The sequence below is a fragment of the Trachinotus anak genome, unplaced genomic scaffold (assembly GCF_046630095.1).
Source record: "Trachinotus anak isolate AG129_WGS33_773 ecotype Australia unplaced genomic scaffold, CSIRO_AGI_Tana_v1 ptg000001l, whole genome shotgun sequence".
NCBI classification, from domain to species: domain Eukaryota; kingdom Metazoa; phylum Chordata; class Actinopteri; order Carangiformes; family Carangidae; genus Trachinotus; species Trachinotus anak.
In genome coordinates, this window is record NW_027273852.1 from 12894754 (window position 1) to 12911461 (window position 16708).

General features: G+C 43.0%; 1 protein-coding gene across 7 annotated transcripts in view; it reads left to right on the forward strand.

Moving 5' to 3' along the window:
• Window positions 1-16708, forward strand: part of sox1a (SRY-box transcription factor 1a) — an 82349-nt gene that overhangs the window by 59808 nt on the left and 5833 nt on the right. Inside the window, exons 1-2 of one of the 7 annotated variants that reach the window (XM_071477891.1) lie at window positions 7948-11018; window positions 15106-15154. The exons of 5 other annotated variants lie outside the window; for them this stretch is intronic. In XM_071477891.1, coding sequence (XP_071333992.1) covers window positions 10176-11018; window positions 15106-15126 — 864 coding nt within the window. In that variant the 5' untranslated portion in view covers window positions 7948-10175 and the 3' untranslated portion in view covers window positions 15127-15154. Of the gene's footprint in view, window positions 1-7947; window positions 11019-15105; window positions 15155-16708 lie in introns of those variants that run through there. One more of the 7 variants, XR_011690990.1, reaches the window with a different exon arrangement.

Consider the following 16708-nt stretch of genomic DNA (forward strand, 5'->3'; position numbering starts at 1 on the left):
AAATTTATGCATAAATCAGTCACACTGAATTATGGGAGACACTTTTAAATATTTACAGATACATGAAAAAATAGAACAGAAAGCCTTTTTACACATATATTATTTTCTCATAGGTGCTCTCCCTCCCCACATAGTCTGAATATGTCATTTGCTTTTAAATTGCATTATCATGCAAAATGAAGCAGAAATTTGATGAAACTCAGATGGATTCACCTGAGTTAATGGAATATGGGTTTAAGAGGGAACTAATTATCCTAGTTTAGCAGGGAGTGAATGTGTTTCTTTGGAAGGCCTGATTTTGAATGTAAACATTAATGGCCTCCTTGATTAGCATAAGAATGGTGTGTTATTGTCCTGCTTACCATGCATCCTATTGGATATGCATCTGTGCTGCTCCAGACACACACACAGACACACACACACACACCACAGACTTTAATACACTTATTACCTGCCTTATCTACTAACGTTGCCATTGTTTTGCTAATCCATAAAATTCATTTTTCCAATCACATTATAGTTTTAAGGCCCAGTGACATTACTAGAAGCTTCTTTTTTTCAGAGGCCAAGACAAAAACAAACAAACAAACAAACAAAATCTAGCTCCAACTGTCGAGGTAGAGGACAATATTTGATATAAGTACAACTGAAGCAGGTGAGTCATTGTGATGTTGCTCTTCTTTGGTCTTCACGCTCTCTTTGGGAAATGTTTGTATCTGTGAAACATACCACAGGAATAGGCCGTTACTGTATAAACAAAGTAGAAACAGAAAAAATGATAAGGAAGTAAAGGGAAGAAGGAAACATGGGACCCAGGTGAAGAGTTAAATTAAGAAAAGGAGGCGATGAGGAGAGTTAAAGGGCAGGTGAAAAAGGGAGGCTTTGACTTGGGGCCTCCCGGGGACGATGACCTTATTTCAAATTCTGGGTGAGGGACTATAGTTAGGCAACTGAGGAGCCCCCCCACCCCCGAAGTCTCAGATACACACACCGACACACTCAAACACACTTTCAAGGCTGAGTTCAGGAATAGACCCCCCTGAAGTCCTGCAGCTCCCTCAAAGGCCAAGCTGCTGCCACTGTTGTTGGTAAGGCCACACAATAGGTTACACATACAATATTCCTCCAAGGTTCAACTTGATATCCTCAAAACTCAAACCGGTCAAAAAACCATTTACAGGGTTTATAGTATATCAATTTCCCCAATAACTTGAGCTCATCAGTAAGATTTAGGGAAAATCTTATTACCAGAACAAATTACAAGATAGAAGATGGGGGACTTTAGTGTTTTACAGTCTGATTTTTACAGTATCATAATACTGGAAGCTTTGTATGAATACAGCATTTTAGTCTACAGGCATCTCCAGGAGATGACAAGCCAACCTCAACTTGGACTGTCATAAAGTAAATAACTTAAAGCTCCCACAACTTAATCACATGAATGTGCCATGGTATGAAAATGTAACAAGAAATCCTGCTTCATTAAATTATGCTTACTTTGATGATGACTTTAAAAAACTAAACTGTAAGTTGTAGGGCTGCCCCCTTATAGTCCATCAAACGTTAATTCAGCTCAGTTTTGATTGGTCAGTTGATCACAGGAAGAAAAAAAAAAAGACTCCACTGGAAGTGGTAACACCCAGCGAGTCACAGGGAGACACTGTTTACACTGCATAGATGGTACCTGTGGTTATTAGATAGTAACTACTTATGTCGGGCAGGAAATCCAAAGTGAGATCAGTTTAAGAAAGTCTGCAGGAAAACACTGACCTGTCATTCGTTGACCTCAAACTCCGTGTATCAAATGAAACGTGTATAAAGAGGCTAATATTAGCCACTTAGCATGGCCGTGCACCCTAACATTAGCCTAGATAACTAGGCACCATTAGGCTTCTCCAGGTGTTCATGGGGATTGGGGAAGCTAAATGACATCGTATGTGCATTTCTCTCTAAATTGTGATGGTGTTACACGCTCATAAATTGCATGATGTTTTGAAATACATCAGCAAAATTTTCATTCTCCTTGCTGGTTGCTCCAACACATTCAGAATCATCAACACTCTTGCCGGTGTCTTTAACAAGTAACTCACTTTGTGCCTGCCCTTGTAAAATTTATATCTTTATGGTTCATTATTATGCTTTCGTATTTCTCTGTATTTAGCAGCACAGTGTTAGCAATGTTAACCCCCCCCCCCCCCCCCCCCCCCCGAGAAATACATATTTGAATTACACTACTACATTAGACAACTAGTCGACTAATGGTTTGAACTAACAACTACTAGTCCACTAGGAAAACCTTTGATCGGGTCAGACCTAGTAAGTTGTTTTGATGACAGTAGTGAATAATGATCAACGGTGATGATGATCCTGTAATGAGATCAAAAGCTTCAGAGCAGCTACTAAATTGACCTTGTGGTGTGTAGATTTTGATATTTAGTTTTCTAAAATGTCTTATTAGTGGCTTATTAGTAAAGTAAAATCACAAGGACAGTGTATTCAGTGTAACTTTGTCCACTTTAATGACCGCTGAGAAAATTGGACATCAAAACTCTGACAACAAATGCATTACATCACTTTTCAGTAACACTACAGACAATGTGCATTGTGTTATGTACCATGGTCTCCCATCTACACAAAAATAAGGACATTTTGAACTATATAATATATATATCATTAATAAAGTAATGTAATTATCCCAATAATCAACATATCATAATTTACAGATACTGCTCAGACTTTGGTTCCTCACCAGACACATTGAGCAGAATTCATAGGTCTCTTTCCAAGGCTCTCACTTTTCATTTCTGCCAGTGTGGGTTTCCTGTCATCCACCTTCCTTATCTTTACCTCTGTCACTCTGTTTTGCTACAGCCTCAGCAATTTAGTGCTAGAAAGTGTAAAAACATGCATCACTAGCTGAATGGGCCACAGAGTGCATCAGTGCTAACAAGGTCTAAGTGCCAAAGTGGTTAACTAGGAGTCTGTCTCACTGCCTTCCTCCCTCACGGTCACTCTGGCTCTCTTTCTGTCTTCTGCCTCCCCTCATCCACCCAGCAGCTCATATCCCCTTAATTTTTATCCATTTTTTGTCTTGTCAGTCTCTAACATGACAGATTTCACCATCAAGAAAGATGTTCCATTAATGGGCCCTGACCTTGTCTGACAACTGTACTTAAAAACCTTATCTGCTACAAGGCACACTTTCCTCTAATCACTCGCCTCACTCTTTGACCCCCCCCCCCCCCATCATCATTCCACACCGCAACTTTCCATTTCACCCTGTCTCCGCACCATAATCTCCCGATTTCTTTTTTTTTTTCCTCATCCATAAATTTTCTGCTCCTCTCACCTTACAAGAGCCCCCCTCCGTTGTTTGTGGGGGCTTGCCTGATAGCCATTAGTGTTACACCCTATTACATCAGTAATGACTGACTGTGAGCTCTAATTAGAGATGTGTTAGGGAGAGCTGACTTACACCCCCCCCCCCCCCCCCCCCCCCCCACTCTCCTCCTCCGTCCTGCTTTTCTGCAGAGCTGTTACTGTGACTCCATCGCCGTGGCGACACCATTAGCACAGCGCCTCTAAGAGTTGCAACTCCTGACTGTTAAAACCATTATGTTCATTACAGACCAATCAGAGGGGAAGGTGTTATGGCTAATTGATAAGCTGAACAATGCATAAAATCTTGTCTCTAATTGCCCTGCGGGAAAAGGAGAAAGCACCCTGGGAGAAAGAGACAGTGAGAGAGTGAGGGAGCGACTGGCGTGCTAATTTCAGAATCTGATATTTTTTCATTCGAATAATTTGGGCTTACAATATGTCTTCATCCAAACATGCTGTAGATTTTTCCCCTTCTTGAATAATGGGATGTTTCTTCTGAGTTTGTCATCTGTGATAAGATGATTATCTGAAAGGTCTGTGGCACATTGTGAAGAGAGTCTCGCCTTCTCTGCTGGAGTAGGTAATCCTGGGTAATAGCATTATGGACACAGTGTTTTCCTAAAGCCCATGATTATCCACTGCTGTTTGCTGTGGGATTGACATTGGCCTCCCTGGTCTCCCTCCCTCCCTCTCTCCTTTTTTCTTTCTCTCCTTCTCACTTGTTCATGTCATCCTGTCTCTGACTCACTACTCCATCAAGCCCTTATATGCTCTTCTCTTATGATTCTGACGAGAGAAGAAGATGAAAATAGAGCGCATGGAGCAACAAAAGAACAAATTGCTCGTAGACAAGAGTGCCCCAGATTTGAATGGCATGTTATGCTCTCTTTGTGAAAAATCACACTTTCGGTTTGGCAGTTTGGGGTTACCATCCCGCTCTAAAATCAATAAGGATTTTATGTCATTTTCTAAAATATGTTTGTAAGTCCAGTATATCGGCCATATTTTAGCCTTTACTAACGTGAAACATTCTCAACACTTGATCATCAGCCATGTAACTGACCCTTCATTTATACATAATATGAACTCATCTTATACTGTTTTTATCATTTGATTCATAGTTTAAATTTACCACATTGTCTCACATTCTGATAGTGTCCCGTTACCCTTAACCATCATATGTTTTCATGTTCTGCTGAGCTGAAGACAGTTTTACACTTTATATTCTTATCTAAATGTGGAAATAAGGCTTGAAACAGACTGAACTACATTCTTCGTCTACAAGTGTGTCTCATAGTTTTCGGTGCTGCCTTGTCTCCACAGAAATTCAAAGTCATTGTTTGAGTCTAAAGGCAAATTAAATAATCCCTTGACCTTTTGTGATGTTTGTGTGTTGCTCTTGGTGTTTTTGAGGCCTTTGAGTGTTGTGTTATGGTGACAGTGTGTTGGAGAGAGAGCCCGAATGAACTGAGCTAAGACCTCTGCTTTTAGCCAATTGGCTCACTCTTCCCTCAACGCTTTCAGGCCTGAATCTGACCTGATCCCTCTCTTGCTCTCTCTCTCACTGTCTTTGTTGCCCCCATCCACCCCACCCCCCCTCTCTAATAGTTTCAGCATTGCCCTTTTTACTTAGATTTACCACTTTGTGTCAATCTCGTGCTTGTGTGGTTTACGTGTAGTACTTATTTGATGCAGTACATCTGACAAAGTGACAGAGTAATCTCTAGTGAATCATTGAAAATGACAGAAGGTAGAAGTTGTTTTAATCTGCAGCGAGCCTGTCTTTGTGCCAGACAGAGACTAAATGAAAAGGTTGGTTATCCACCACTGGCTTACTGAGTCGAAGCCAAGAAATACAACAAGAGTTATCATGACATTATATGTCAGGGAATTACAGTTGTTCTTAAAAGGTGGTGACACCCCCTTGCTTAAGGCACATTTATGAAATGCATTATTACGTTAAAATGAGAGATTTTTGGAGGGGACATGAGGAGGTGGACAACCAGGTACTTGCACACTTTGTCCAGTAAATCTCACCAAGTCATTATACTACAGTGAATGATCACTTCTAAGCATCTCCAAGAGTCTGTGTTGTTTCCACCCCTTGTTCCTAAACAATAGAAAAGCCAGGAAATTACTTTTATAGCACCCACAAATTTTTCACCTTGGCTCCCCAAGTAAGCAGATGGACATGTGAAGCAGTAAAGACACCTGCCAGCTACAGCAGCTTTAAGTCAGGGAGTCTGTCAGCTCTGGCAGCCCCAACGCCAGGACGCTGCAACAAGCAAGGGAGGGAGTCAGCAGGAGCAGCAGCAGTGTGTCTGATTCCTCAACAATGTAGGAGCTGCTCGAACAGCCTCTGCTCCTGTGTTTGCACAATATAACAGAGGGTTAAACTGAGAAGAAAGTAGTGTGTGAGGTGATCTGTGAGTTTCTAGCGGAAAGGAGTAGACTGAACTGTGTGTGTGTGTGTGTCTGAAACACTGAAAGTGTTGAATGTCAAAACTGTGGACCTGTGTTTAAGGAACACACATTTAATGAGCCTGGCGGTATCCTATAGTATTGTATATGTGCTTGTGTGTATGTGTGCTGTGTAAAGTGTGTGTGTGTGTGTGTGTGTGTGTGTAGATGTTGCCCCACCTAGAAGCTGTCAGAACCACATGCTTGCAAGCTGTGCAGGTTGATATAAACAGAATCTAATTGGACACTGTGGACTTCACAGTATGAAGCAATATTTGATGATTCCTGGATCACATTGTTGAAAACGGTGTATGTCTTGAGTAAATAACAGCCTCCAAAGTCACCCCCCCCACACACACACACCCCATGCCCCCCTCCCCCCTCCTCTTGCATCTTTTTCTGTTCCAGGATCAGTAATGGGAGTCAGTATCCAGGAGGAGGCGAAGGGGGTGCGGGGCTCCTCGCCAAGTCCTCGCCCCTCCTCCGCCAATGCGGCACAGCTGCCTTTCAGAACCCCGCCGCTCCAGCCCATTCATCCTGGAGAGCCAAAAAAAAAAAAAAAGTGGCTATTTATTAGAATACTTGTTTTGTATTGTTCTGCGCCACACAAAAGACGCTTCATTATGTTAGAAGCAAGCCCCTCTCTCGGAGAGAAACAATAACTTGGAATTGTCTTTTTTTAGAGTGTATAATAAATGTCATTTCTTCTTGTCTCTGCCCCTCAGTATGTGTTGAGTAGTGGGTTTGGGCACCGGGTATGGATGGCCTTGGCACTCGAGCGGCCAGACTGTAGTGGGAGTAGCGGTCTTACATGAAGCTTTGGAGGGTTTAGGACGGCTTTAGGAGTGTGAAGGGACAAATCTGCCCACTTGGTCTGGAGTAGAGGGAACGAGGGGAACATGCGTAAGTTTGCATATGACAATTCCGTCCGCAGAAAAGGAAATGTATATAAATATGTAACCTGTAGATGCACTATCAATTCACCCGTCTGCTGAATCTGTTTTTGTTAAAACGCGAAGTGTAATTAATGCCGGGGGGAAAATAATAATAATAATAATAATAATAATAATAATAGTGGGGTGAAGCGAACTTGAACGCTTTCTGGGCTCACTCATGGCGCAAACTGATTTTTTTTTTTTTCTTAATTTCTTTTCTTTTTTTTTTGGCAACGTTCATTTCAGTGCAGATAATATGTGTTTGTGGCTGCAGGCTGTCGCTTTATGTTGGGACAAGTGAGCTTATTTTGGGCTGCTCAGGGCGCACGGCTCTGTGGCTCCTGGTGCGACCAGTTGCTCTCGAACCGACTCAGTTTGATTTTCCGAGGTGATGTTATCGGCTACTGATCTGTTCCGGACTGAGTGGCTGTTATCTGCCGCATCTTTCTTTGGCTCAGTTGAAGAGGGCAAGATCTGATGCATGCCGTAAAAAGCAGAAGTATTTATTGAAGGATGAATTGTTACACTGGTTAGTGGTTGTCAGTATTTACGTTACATCACTGTTTTTACTTTTCAGTAGGCGGGGAGAGGCGGGTGGAAGTGCGGGGGGGGGGGGGGGGGTCTGTAGATTTTATGGTGTATAGATTGAAGCTCTCTCTCTCTCTCTCTCTCTCTCTCTCTCTCTCTCTCTCTCTCTCTTATGATCAGTTAAATGAACCATGAACCCGTTATGTGTCCAGGTGATCAGTAGGTGATCCCCCACCCCCCCTAAAGACCCATATGCTGGCTTGTGCACAAACGCACAGTCACCCAAAAGATCAAAGAGTAAAGAGGGGAACCAAGATGATAAGGTCAAGGGTTTTGGGACTTTCTTGTGCATTAGGGTTAGTATGACACCCACTGGCCGCTGCGCATCAGTTGTCTACATTTACAATCATTCTCTTATTTATATATTTATTTCTTGTGTGTGTGTGTGTGTGTGTGTGTGTGTGTGTGTGTGTGTGTGTTGGATAATTGCTTTGACCCTTGGCCCCAGTCGTGTACCATCATCGCGCTGCACACATCCTGTTGCAGAGGCCGCGCACAAAGGAACGAGGAGGTTTGAAAAGAGGTTTGTTAAAAGAGGAGTAACTGATGGGGGGGGACGTCAGAGAGAGTAAACAGGGACCACCGGGGTCCCAGCGTCACTGTAGAGGCTAATCCGCCGTCTACAACCCTAAATCCACTCCACAATGAGAATATCTCCTACTACTACTAATAACAATAGCCAAAGAATGAGTGGATATTCTCGTTCAGTTCTTCAGTCACTGGATCAGATTGTTTAAAGAATTTAGACCTAAAGAAGTCAGAGGTCAGTGCTTTAAAAACAACTTCAAAGTCTGAAGTTTACAAAATGTACAAAATATAGACATATTTTGTACATTTTGAAAGAACTAACATAGGGCCTATAAAATCTACTTTCTGTTGACTTGTGTTATTGCAGTTATATGCCTGTTTGCCTTGGCTGCAATATTCATCTTTACAATTGACTTAAAAATTATAGGTTACATATTTCAAATTAATGTAGGCCTACAACTGTTAATATTGAGCTACGTGTTATTTACATATCTTTTTTTTTTTTTTTACAAGTGTACAGTCAGTAGGCTATTTGTTTCTCTTTATTCTTGTTTGTTCCCTGGTGTCATGTTCACTGGCTCGTTATATTGTCATGTTTCTCGGGGCCTTCAGCCACATGGCCCGGACCACTGGAAACGTTTATTGACCATTGTGATCTCCCGTTAACCCCATTACCAAAGACGCATGGATCCGTCCGAGTGATCCCGCTCCCTCAGGCCCGGAGCAGGGAGCTAATATATCAAGCTAAGCTCTAATTAAAATAAAAATAAAAAAAAAAAAACAGCAAAGGACGATAGAATGATTAAATCGTTAGTCTCGCCGCGGGAAGTGGTATTTCGTTTTCCCTTTCAATTAGAGGTTGATTGGGCTTTTCAGAGGAGGTCAGCTGTGAAATCTGGATTATATATGCGCGGACTCGAAGACACGTAGACCGCTTCCCCCTGCGTGGTGGTTTACAGACGGGCTGTTCGACTGCACCGTAAATAAGGGACATAAAATACATAACAGCCACGTTAAAAAAATAAAAAAGTTAAAAAAAAAAAAAAAAAAATTAAAAAAAAGTCCAGGCAGAGCAGGTTACATGTGGCACTTCTTTTCATGTGTATAGCTGCAGGCTGAGGCAGCACCGGGACCCGTTCACCATCACCAGCAGACGGCGATACCGGCGCTATGCCCCGGCAATTTCACGTCATTATATGGCTATCCGTCCTCATGGGCTTCTCCTCTTTAGACCAACAGTTTTTACCAAATCTCTTTCACACCGTCTTCTGCCTTGAGTGTGTGTAATTCCACTCTCTGACACCTACTATTATTACATACCTTAATTACACACCTGGAGGGAGAGAGAGAGAGAGAGAGGGAGAGGGAGAGGGAGAGAGAGAGAGAGAGATGGTCTGAGAAATAGATTTTGAGCCGCCGGATGAGCTGAAAGTCGTCTGGAACTGAATTGGTTTGGGCAGACTCTGGTGTAATTCCAGCGCATAAAGTGCACTTGGGCCCAGGCTTCCAGGAGGCACAGGGAATGTGAGAGTAAGCTGTTTAAGATGAGGGAAAATGTTCAGACTTGTGAAGAGAAAGTGGAGGATGAAAAAAAATAATAATTCACTCAACCTGCTGCCTGATATTAAACCTCGTCTTTAAAATTCGCCTCCCATATATAGCCTATATGTTGGCTATATATTTTAAAAATGTGTTGAGATGTTTGACTCATCGTAATCGCAGACTGCACCCACCGCTTGGCCGCTACATCACTGCTAACAAATCTTAGTTATTTTTGTTTAGGTGAAGTCTCTAAGAGCGTGTTTGGAAATTTCAAATGCCTTGTGCTATTTGTGGGATTGACCCTCCTCTCTGCCTCCTCCTTCTCCTCCTCCTCCGGTGTGTTCTTCCTCTATGGTCCTCTAGTCACCTGACCAAACGCCATGCAAATCATCCTGCTGCTAGAGCCTCATTGGCCGCTTGTGGCTCATTTAACCGCTGTCAGTGCGCATCATATGGCCGCCGCTTTAACCAACTTCTCAACTCCGACAGGGAAAGTGGCTCAAATGCGCATTCTATCACAGTGGATGTGAACCAGCCCAGGCGAAGACAGGGTGAAATACTGGTTGGAAAACATTTTATATCCCTTTTCGGATTAATTTTGATTTCGTGTTTGATTCATTTGGGGTTAGAATATCAATTTTGTAACTCAGCCGACCTGTGCGCACCCGATCTTTGTGCGCGCCTGACTTATACTAAAATAAGACTTTTTCTCTGTTGCTGGCGAAGTTTAAAACCAGGTGAATGTATAGCATGATGATGGAAACTGACCTCCATTCCCCCGGCCCCCAAACGAACACGACCACGGGGCAAACGGGGCCGAACAGCGGGTCCAAAGCGAATCAGGAACGGGTGAAGAGACCGATGAACGCGTTCATGGTGTGGTCCCGGGGGCAGCGGAGGAAGATGGCACAGGAGAATCCCAAAATGCACAACTCTGAGATCAGCAAGCGGCTGGGCGCCGAGTGGAAGGTGATGTCCGAGGCTGAGAAGCGTCCTTTCATTGACGAGGCGAAACGTTTGCGAGCCATGCACATGAAGGAGCATCCGGATTACAAGTACCGGCCAAGACGGAAGACCAAGACGCTGCTCAAAAAGGACAAATATTCCCTTGCCAGTGGACTGCTTTCTGGGCCCAGTGGGGGCGGTGGAGTTGGTTTAGGGGTCGGCATGAGTTCATCGGGGGTCGGACAGAGGTTAGAGAGCCCCGGGGGTCACGGAGGCTCAGCCAGCTCCGGCTACGCGCACATGAACGGCTGGGCGAACGGTGCGTACTCGGGGCAGGTGGCTGCAGCCGCGGCGGCAGCAGCAATGATGCAGGAGGCTCAGCTAGCCTACAGCCAGCACCCGGGGAGCGGAGCGCACCACCACCACCACTCACACCACCATCACTCACACAACCCCCAGCCCATGCACCGCTACGACATGACAGCGCTGCAGTACAGCCCCATCTCGAACTCTCAGAGCTACATGAACGCTTCTCCCTCCGGCTACGGCGGGATCACCTACACACAGCACCAGGGCTCCGGCGTCTCCTCCTCAGCTGCCATGGGGACGTTAGGGTCGCTGGTGAAATCGGAGCCGAGTGTAAGCCCTCCCGTCAGCAGCACACACTCACGGGGTCCTTGCCCCGGAGACTTGAGAGAGATGATAAGCATGTATTTACCGACCGGAGAGCCGGGGGACCCGTCAATGCAAAGTAGACTCCATGCCTTGCCGCAGCATTACCAGAGCGCCACGGCTGGAGTGAACGGGACGGTCCCTCTAACACACATTTAGAACTCACAGAATAATTGAAAACTGCAAACGAACACATAACCAAATATTTACCTCTTTTCTAAATAACCCCGGTCCCGAGAACTACCTGCATTTTGTACAGAATGTTTATGATATTGTAAATGAAGGGTAAATAGTAATTCATCTCGGCTTTTTTTTGAATAGCCACCAGTGGAATTATATAACGAATATGATGCTGAGATATTGGTTATTGTGCTATCATCTTTTTGTCCATTACTTCACAGTCTTAGTTGAGGGTTATGCCAGGTTCACATGGGGGTATTTGGTTCAATTGTCTCATAATTTTTGGGGTTCTTGTAAGTTATTTGAAAATGAGATAAAGTGTCATAATCATAAGAAAGTGCTTTAAAAGATATGGGAAAATCACATTCTTTAAATATTTGTGTTCATTTGCAGAAGCCTGTGTCTTAATTCTTGGAAATCATCTCTTTTTATTGTAACACTCTAATTATTGTAAATTGTGAATAATTTTAATATTTCAAAGGATGACGGGCAACTGCTGTTGTAATTTAAGTGCTTTTCTGCGAGTGAAAAGCCCTGATATTGCAATGAAGAAGAATTGAATAAATTTCACAAGATGTTGCTTTGATTCTTAAGAGAACGGTCTTAGATTGATTATTTTTCACAGTGTTCTTGAAGGAGTGTTTTCACAAGAATATCCTCAAGCCTCCCCCTCGAGAAAAAAAAATAGCTCTTATCTAATACCTCTTTAAATTTTGACACCGCTGCTGGACACTGATCCCATGAGCTTTTAAAGAGCCTAATTGTTTGTGCGTAATTGCGCGTAAAAGCTACAGTTTGTAGGCCTGGGAGGACACCATTTTGGTAGGCTGATGCTGTTTCATGAGCTAAATTTTTATGGAACTAATTTTAAAAATCATACTTTGTTAAAATCCTTTTTTCCTCCCCTATTCCAGTGGCATGCAGGCCTTAATATATTCAAGTCATTTTGAATTTTTAATGTATATGATGACCCACATTCTCCTTTCTTACAAATATGATTCCTCACATGTTCATTTTTGAACATTTTCTTTAAAAAAAGATCAGATTCATATAGAATATGAGCAGGCCTTATGTAGGACAAACCACCTGTTAGTGATATTATAACGAAACGTCCCCATTTATCCCCGAGAACGAGGTTTTGCTTAAATTATGGTATTCATTTTTATTTTCCCCCTTGTAATTGCCATGAGACGTGACTGCTTTTATAGCAAATTTAATCAGCAAAAAAATGTATTCTTCTTTTAATCAATTTATTCTCTTATTATAGCATTATTATGAGCAGTAATTAAATTTTTATTTTGCTAACCAAGGGCAAAGTTGTGTCAGACTTCATCTCTTGATCAGATCCCATCAGAGTTTTAATAACAAAAATGCTCTTCAGCAAAAAAAATGGAACAACTTCTCAAAAGCCTGTAGAGGTTTGATATGCTGTTGAAATATGAGTTTAAACATGGGTTTATGTTTACAAATATATAGACTGCGAATATCAATTTATACAATAAATCAGTAAAAGAGGTTCATATCTTTTTGATGCACTGAGAGAGATTTTCTTGAATTTCAGCCTGAAGTTTTGAAGTAATTTCACTGCTTCAGTTTTGAACACTTGATACAGCAGACAGACGGAAATATCAGTAACAGGCCTATTTAATGAACAGTTTATTGATAAAAGGATTTATTTTTTTTAAAGGCTCGATTTTCATTTTTCTTTCACCTGAACTGGTTTGTTCTCCATCCACTGCCCTCGCAACATAGTTTTTTTTTTCTTTTTTATCATCCTCGTTATCTATGTCTTTTGCAATATAACTGTTAATACCTGGGAGATAAAAAAATATTTGAACTGCGAGATAATATAGCTGCATGTGTATATTGATTGCTACAAGGTGGACAACAGTACAACAGAGGCCACACTCTCAAAGTGCCAAAATCAAAATTTCTTCAGCAGCAGTTTGTTCATCTTGCTGATCAGTGTTCAGAGATGATAAATCAAGAGTTTAACACGTCTCCATAAGAAGTGTTATATTACCTGAGCTTTTATCCTCACTGCATGGTCCCAAACATGTGAGAGGCAGTCAGGCGGGGGGAGAGTCGTTTCTGTATTTTACTCTTGACACTTGATAAATCCAGCAAAGAAAACCGGCGAAACTGCATGAGACACAAACAGGGAATTAAATGAAATGAAATTAAACGATCATTTCAAGTTTGATAGTTGGGCGTTGGTGGGTGGGTGCGGGTGGAGGAGGGTGATGAACTGTCTACCTTTGTAAAGGAGGTTGGTTGGGGGGTGGGGGGGTTATAAAAGTTACATTCACTGCACAAAACACAGCATCAGACATTCCAACCCGACATCGACGAGCCCCAGCGTTAAACCATCCGGACAAACTGTTGCACAGACTCAAACTTCCCAGCAGCCATCACAGTGTGGGTCACTGATGACTCGTCACGATGTGAAAGCTGTAGATGGTTGGTTTTAGATGACTGAGACTTTTGACAAATCCAACACCTTCACCGTGGAGCAGAAAAAACATGACCCCATGCCACTGAGGTTATTAATCCTGTTAGAATAATGAAAATTAGTCTGGAAATGACTTCTTTTCCTGATAGGCCACATCTGCTTTTGACATGTACATTTCTATTGCCTGTGTGCCTCATATGTAGATACAAGCTAATAGCTATACACATGCAAATGAGGTAAATTTATGCCTACTTAGGCATTAAAAAAAAAAAAAATCAATTAATCTCAAATACATAGTTAAAGGGCCTATTTCACACTGATGAAGACTTGCATGGTATGTCAATTAAACCTGTTAGGCCTCATAGTAAAGCGTGTAACGTCTGGCTGCGCGTTAATCTATTGAAAGAAATCAGAGGAAACAATGTCTGGAAATGAGTTTAAATTCCAAGACCCCGAAAGAAACTGCATCTGTGGAGACATCTCTCTCTGCGCTGCACCGCGCAGCGTACGGCGGGGGGGATGGCCTCCTCGCGCATTTTTTGCATCTGTTTCCATCTTATCTGTTGATGTGAAGAGATGCGGATTAAGCACTGAAAGCCCGGAGAGGCGGAGCGCGTCACGGCGCATCGCCGGGCTAAAAGAGGAGCGTTCTGGCAAATTTAACCCGAATAAATTACACCTTGAGGTTGGAGGAGCGGTAAGTGTAGGGTGCGACGTATACACACGGGCTGTGTGGCAGCGACGGTCGCTGGTGTGCGTGTGTGCGTGTGTGTGTGTGTGTGCGCGCATGTTTGTTTGTTTGTGTGTGTGTGTGTGTGTGTGTGTGTGTGTGTGTGTGTTTAGCTGACCGGCCAATAAATCTCTCCACCGTGCTACACTCTTATCTTGTAGCCACCGATATATTCCGTGCTAGGAGGCCATCAGCTCCAGCGCACACTCGGTTGCTCGCAAAGCCCCGATCCCTTGCACTCCCTGTCCTAAATGGGGATAATTAGCGTCACTTTATCACGCCTCTGCATATTTTCTCCGCGCCCCCCCCCCCCTTTCCTAAAAAAATTACCAAGCAGCCTGTTCGCGTCGCCCGCTCTGTCACAGAAGATTATGGAGACAGATTGCACAGAGCGAATGTGCCGGGCGAGATTAGCGCGGAATAGAGAAAGCAACTGGGCCAATGAATTCCTCGGAAGGGCCTTATCGTGCAATTACACGTTGACATGTTTAACAATCTTGCTGCCTCTTAATCCTGCGGTGCTGCTCTATCTACCCACAGCTACCACGCTGTACTCCGGCACACAGACCTAATGCACCGAAACGCAGCACAAATGCACTGAAAGTTATGAGAAATTGCTTTATTTTCAAACTTTGTCCCGCATTCACCGAATACTTTTTTTCCCCCCCCATTTTCTATTTTTCGGTTTTCAGATGTCTCCGTTGTTGGAATAGCATCTGCACTGGAACTTTCTGACAAAAGGTGAGATATTCAAATTGTTCCCTTAAAATCACTGTTTCACTTTAACTAATAATCATGAAGCGATAAAAAGCCAATACGTGTCTGGGCCATGTTCATCCAGAGTGGCGATTAAACGCAGTAAGTGTTCGTCTTGTTTGGAGTTACTTTTCCATCTCTCTGTCCAACACACACACACACACACACTCACCACCACCACCACCACCACGACATCTCACCCCCCCCCCACCCCCTCGGTCCCTCCTCCCCGTCCCTCCTGCCTGGCGGTATATCGGGGCCTGTGTTGGAGTGATTGTGGTGCGCCACTGTAGGAATTTGGCAGCGGCCGTGGTTTGGAGAGTCGCCCCACGCTGAGCCCCATTCAGCGGCCAGCGCGCTGTGAGGTTGGGAAGTTTCAGTCAGCCGTACAACTCAATGGCCCCCACAAAGGCGATTACAAGCCCCAGCGCATTCCTGTAGGGACCTGGGAGCGGCGCAGGTGCGAGGGAGACCGGGGTAACCCATCAGAGGAGTGATAAAAACGGGACAGTGCTGGGACCACACAAAGCCAGCCACTCCACAGGAACCGGGGATTTTTTGGGGGGGAAGGAGGAGAAAGGAAAGAATAAGTTTGAAGACGATGGAAGTTTGGAGGGGGGGGGGGGGGTAGTAGCATACTGAGTGGCCTCACTGTCCATCACTGAATGAATGGACGAGGAGACTCCTAATCAGGGCTGTAGCCTGGATTTTACTAAGGCCATGAGTCCACAGTCCCCCAACTCAACCCTGGACCTTAGAATTTTTCACTGGCCCCTAAACATCTCTCTTACATTTTATCAATTCATTAAACCCTTTACATTTCAAATTATATTTTCTGTGAATTTTATTACGATGTTTTTCTCCACTGCCCATATGGAAAATGCTACAGGCCTGGATGTCTTGTGTTGTAGACATTAAGTCTAAATAGTATTAGAGTCTCAGATAACCCAGCATGTATATATGGGTCTAATTGTAGAATAAAAACTCCTGATGTCTTTAAACCCTCCAGATTCCTCCTCTGTGGTACAGCCATGCTTCCAATGTGGAACAGAAGAGTTAGAAAATCTGCTGAAAATTCAATTGAATTTTGTTGTTACTCATTGAGTATAAATTTAATTTTAAGTGGAAGAAAATAATTTTACTGAAGTCAATCAAATACATTTATTTTGTGATCAGTGCCTGGTTTACACTTTTAAAATTTTATCAATATACATAAAACATATCAACAAACTGTTTCCTGCCAAAACAAAGTGTTCAGTACATCTGAATGAACTTTGTGAACATATTTCATTAACTTTCACTGCAATATTGGCTTTTTTTAAAAACTGCTAAGTCTGAAGAACACAACAGATCCACATTGAGTAATTGTTAGAAAAATGATTCATATGCAAGTTTTTTGGTCTTACCGCTCTTCCAACCTTAATGATTATAGATGGGCTCATCAACATATTCAAGTAAGAATGGAACAAATGTGTGTAATTTGAAAGGTGTTGTTGTGACAAACCAGAAACCGATGATTCCACTCTGCAGTTCTCCACA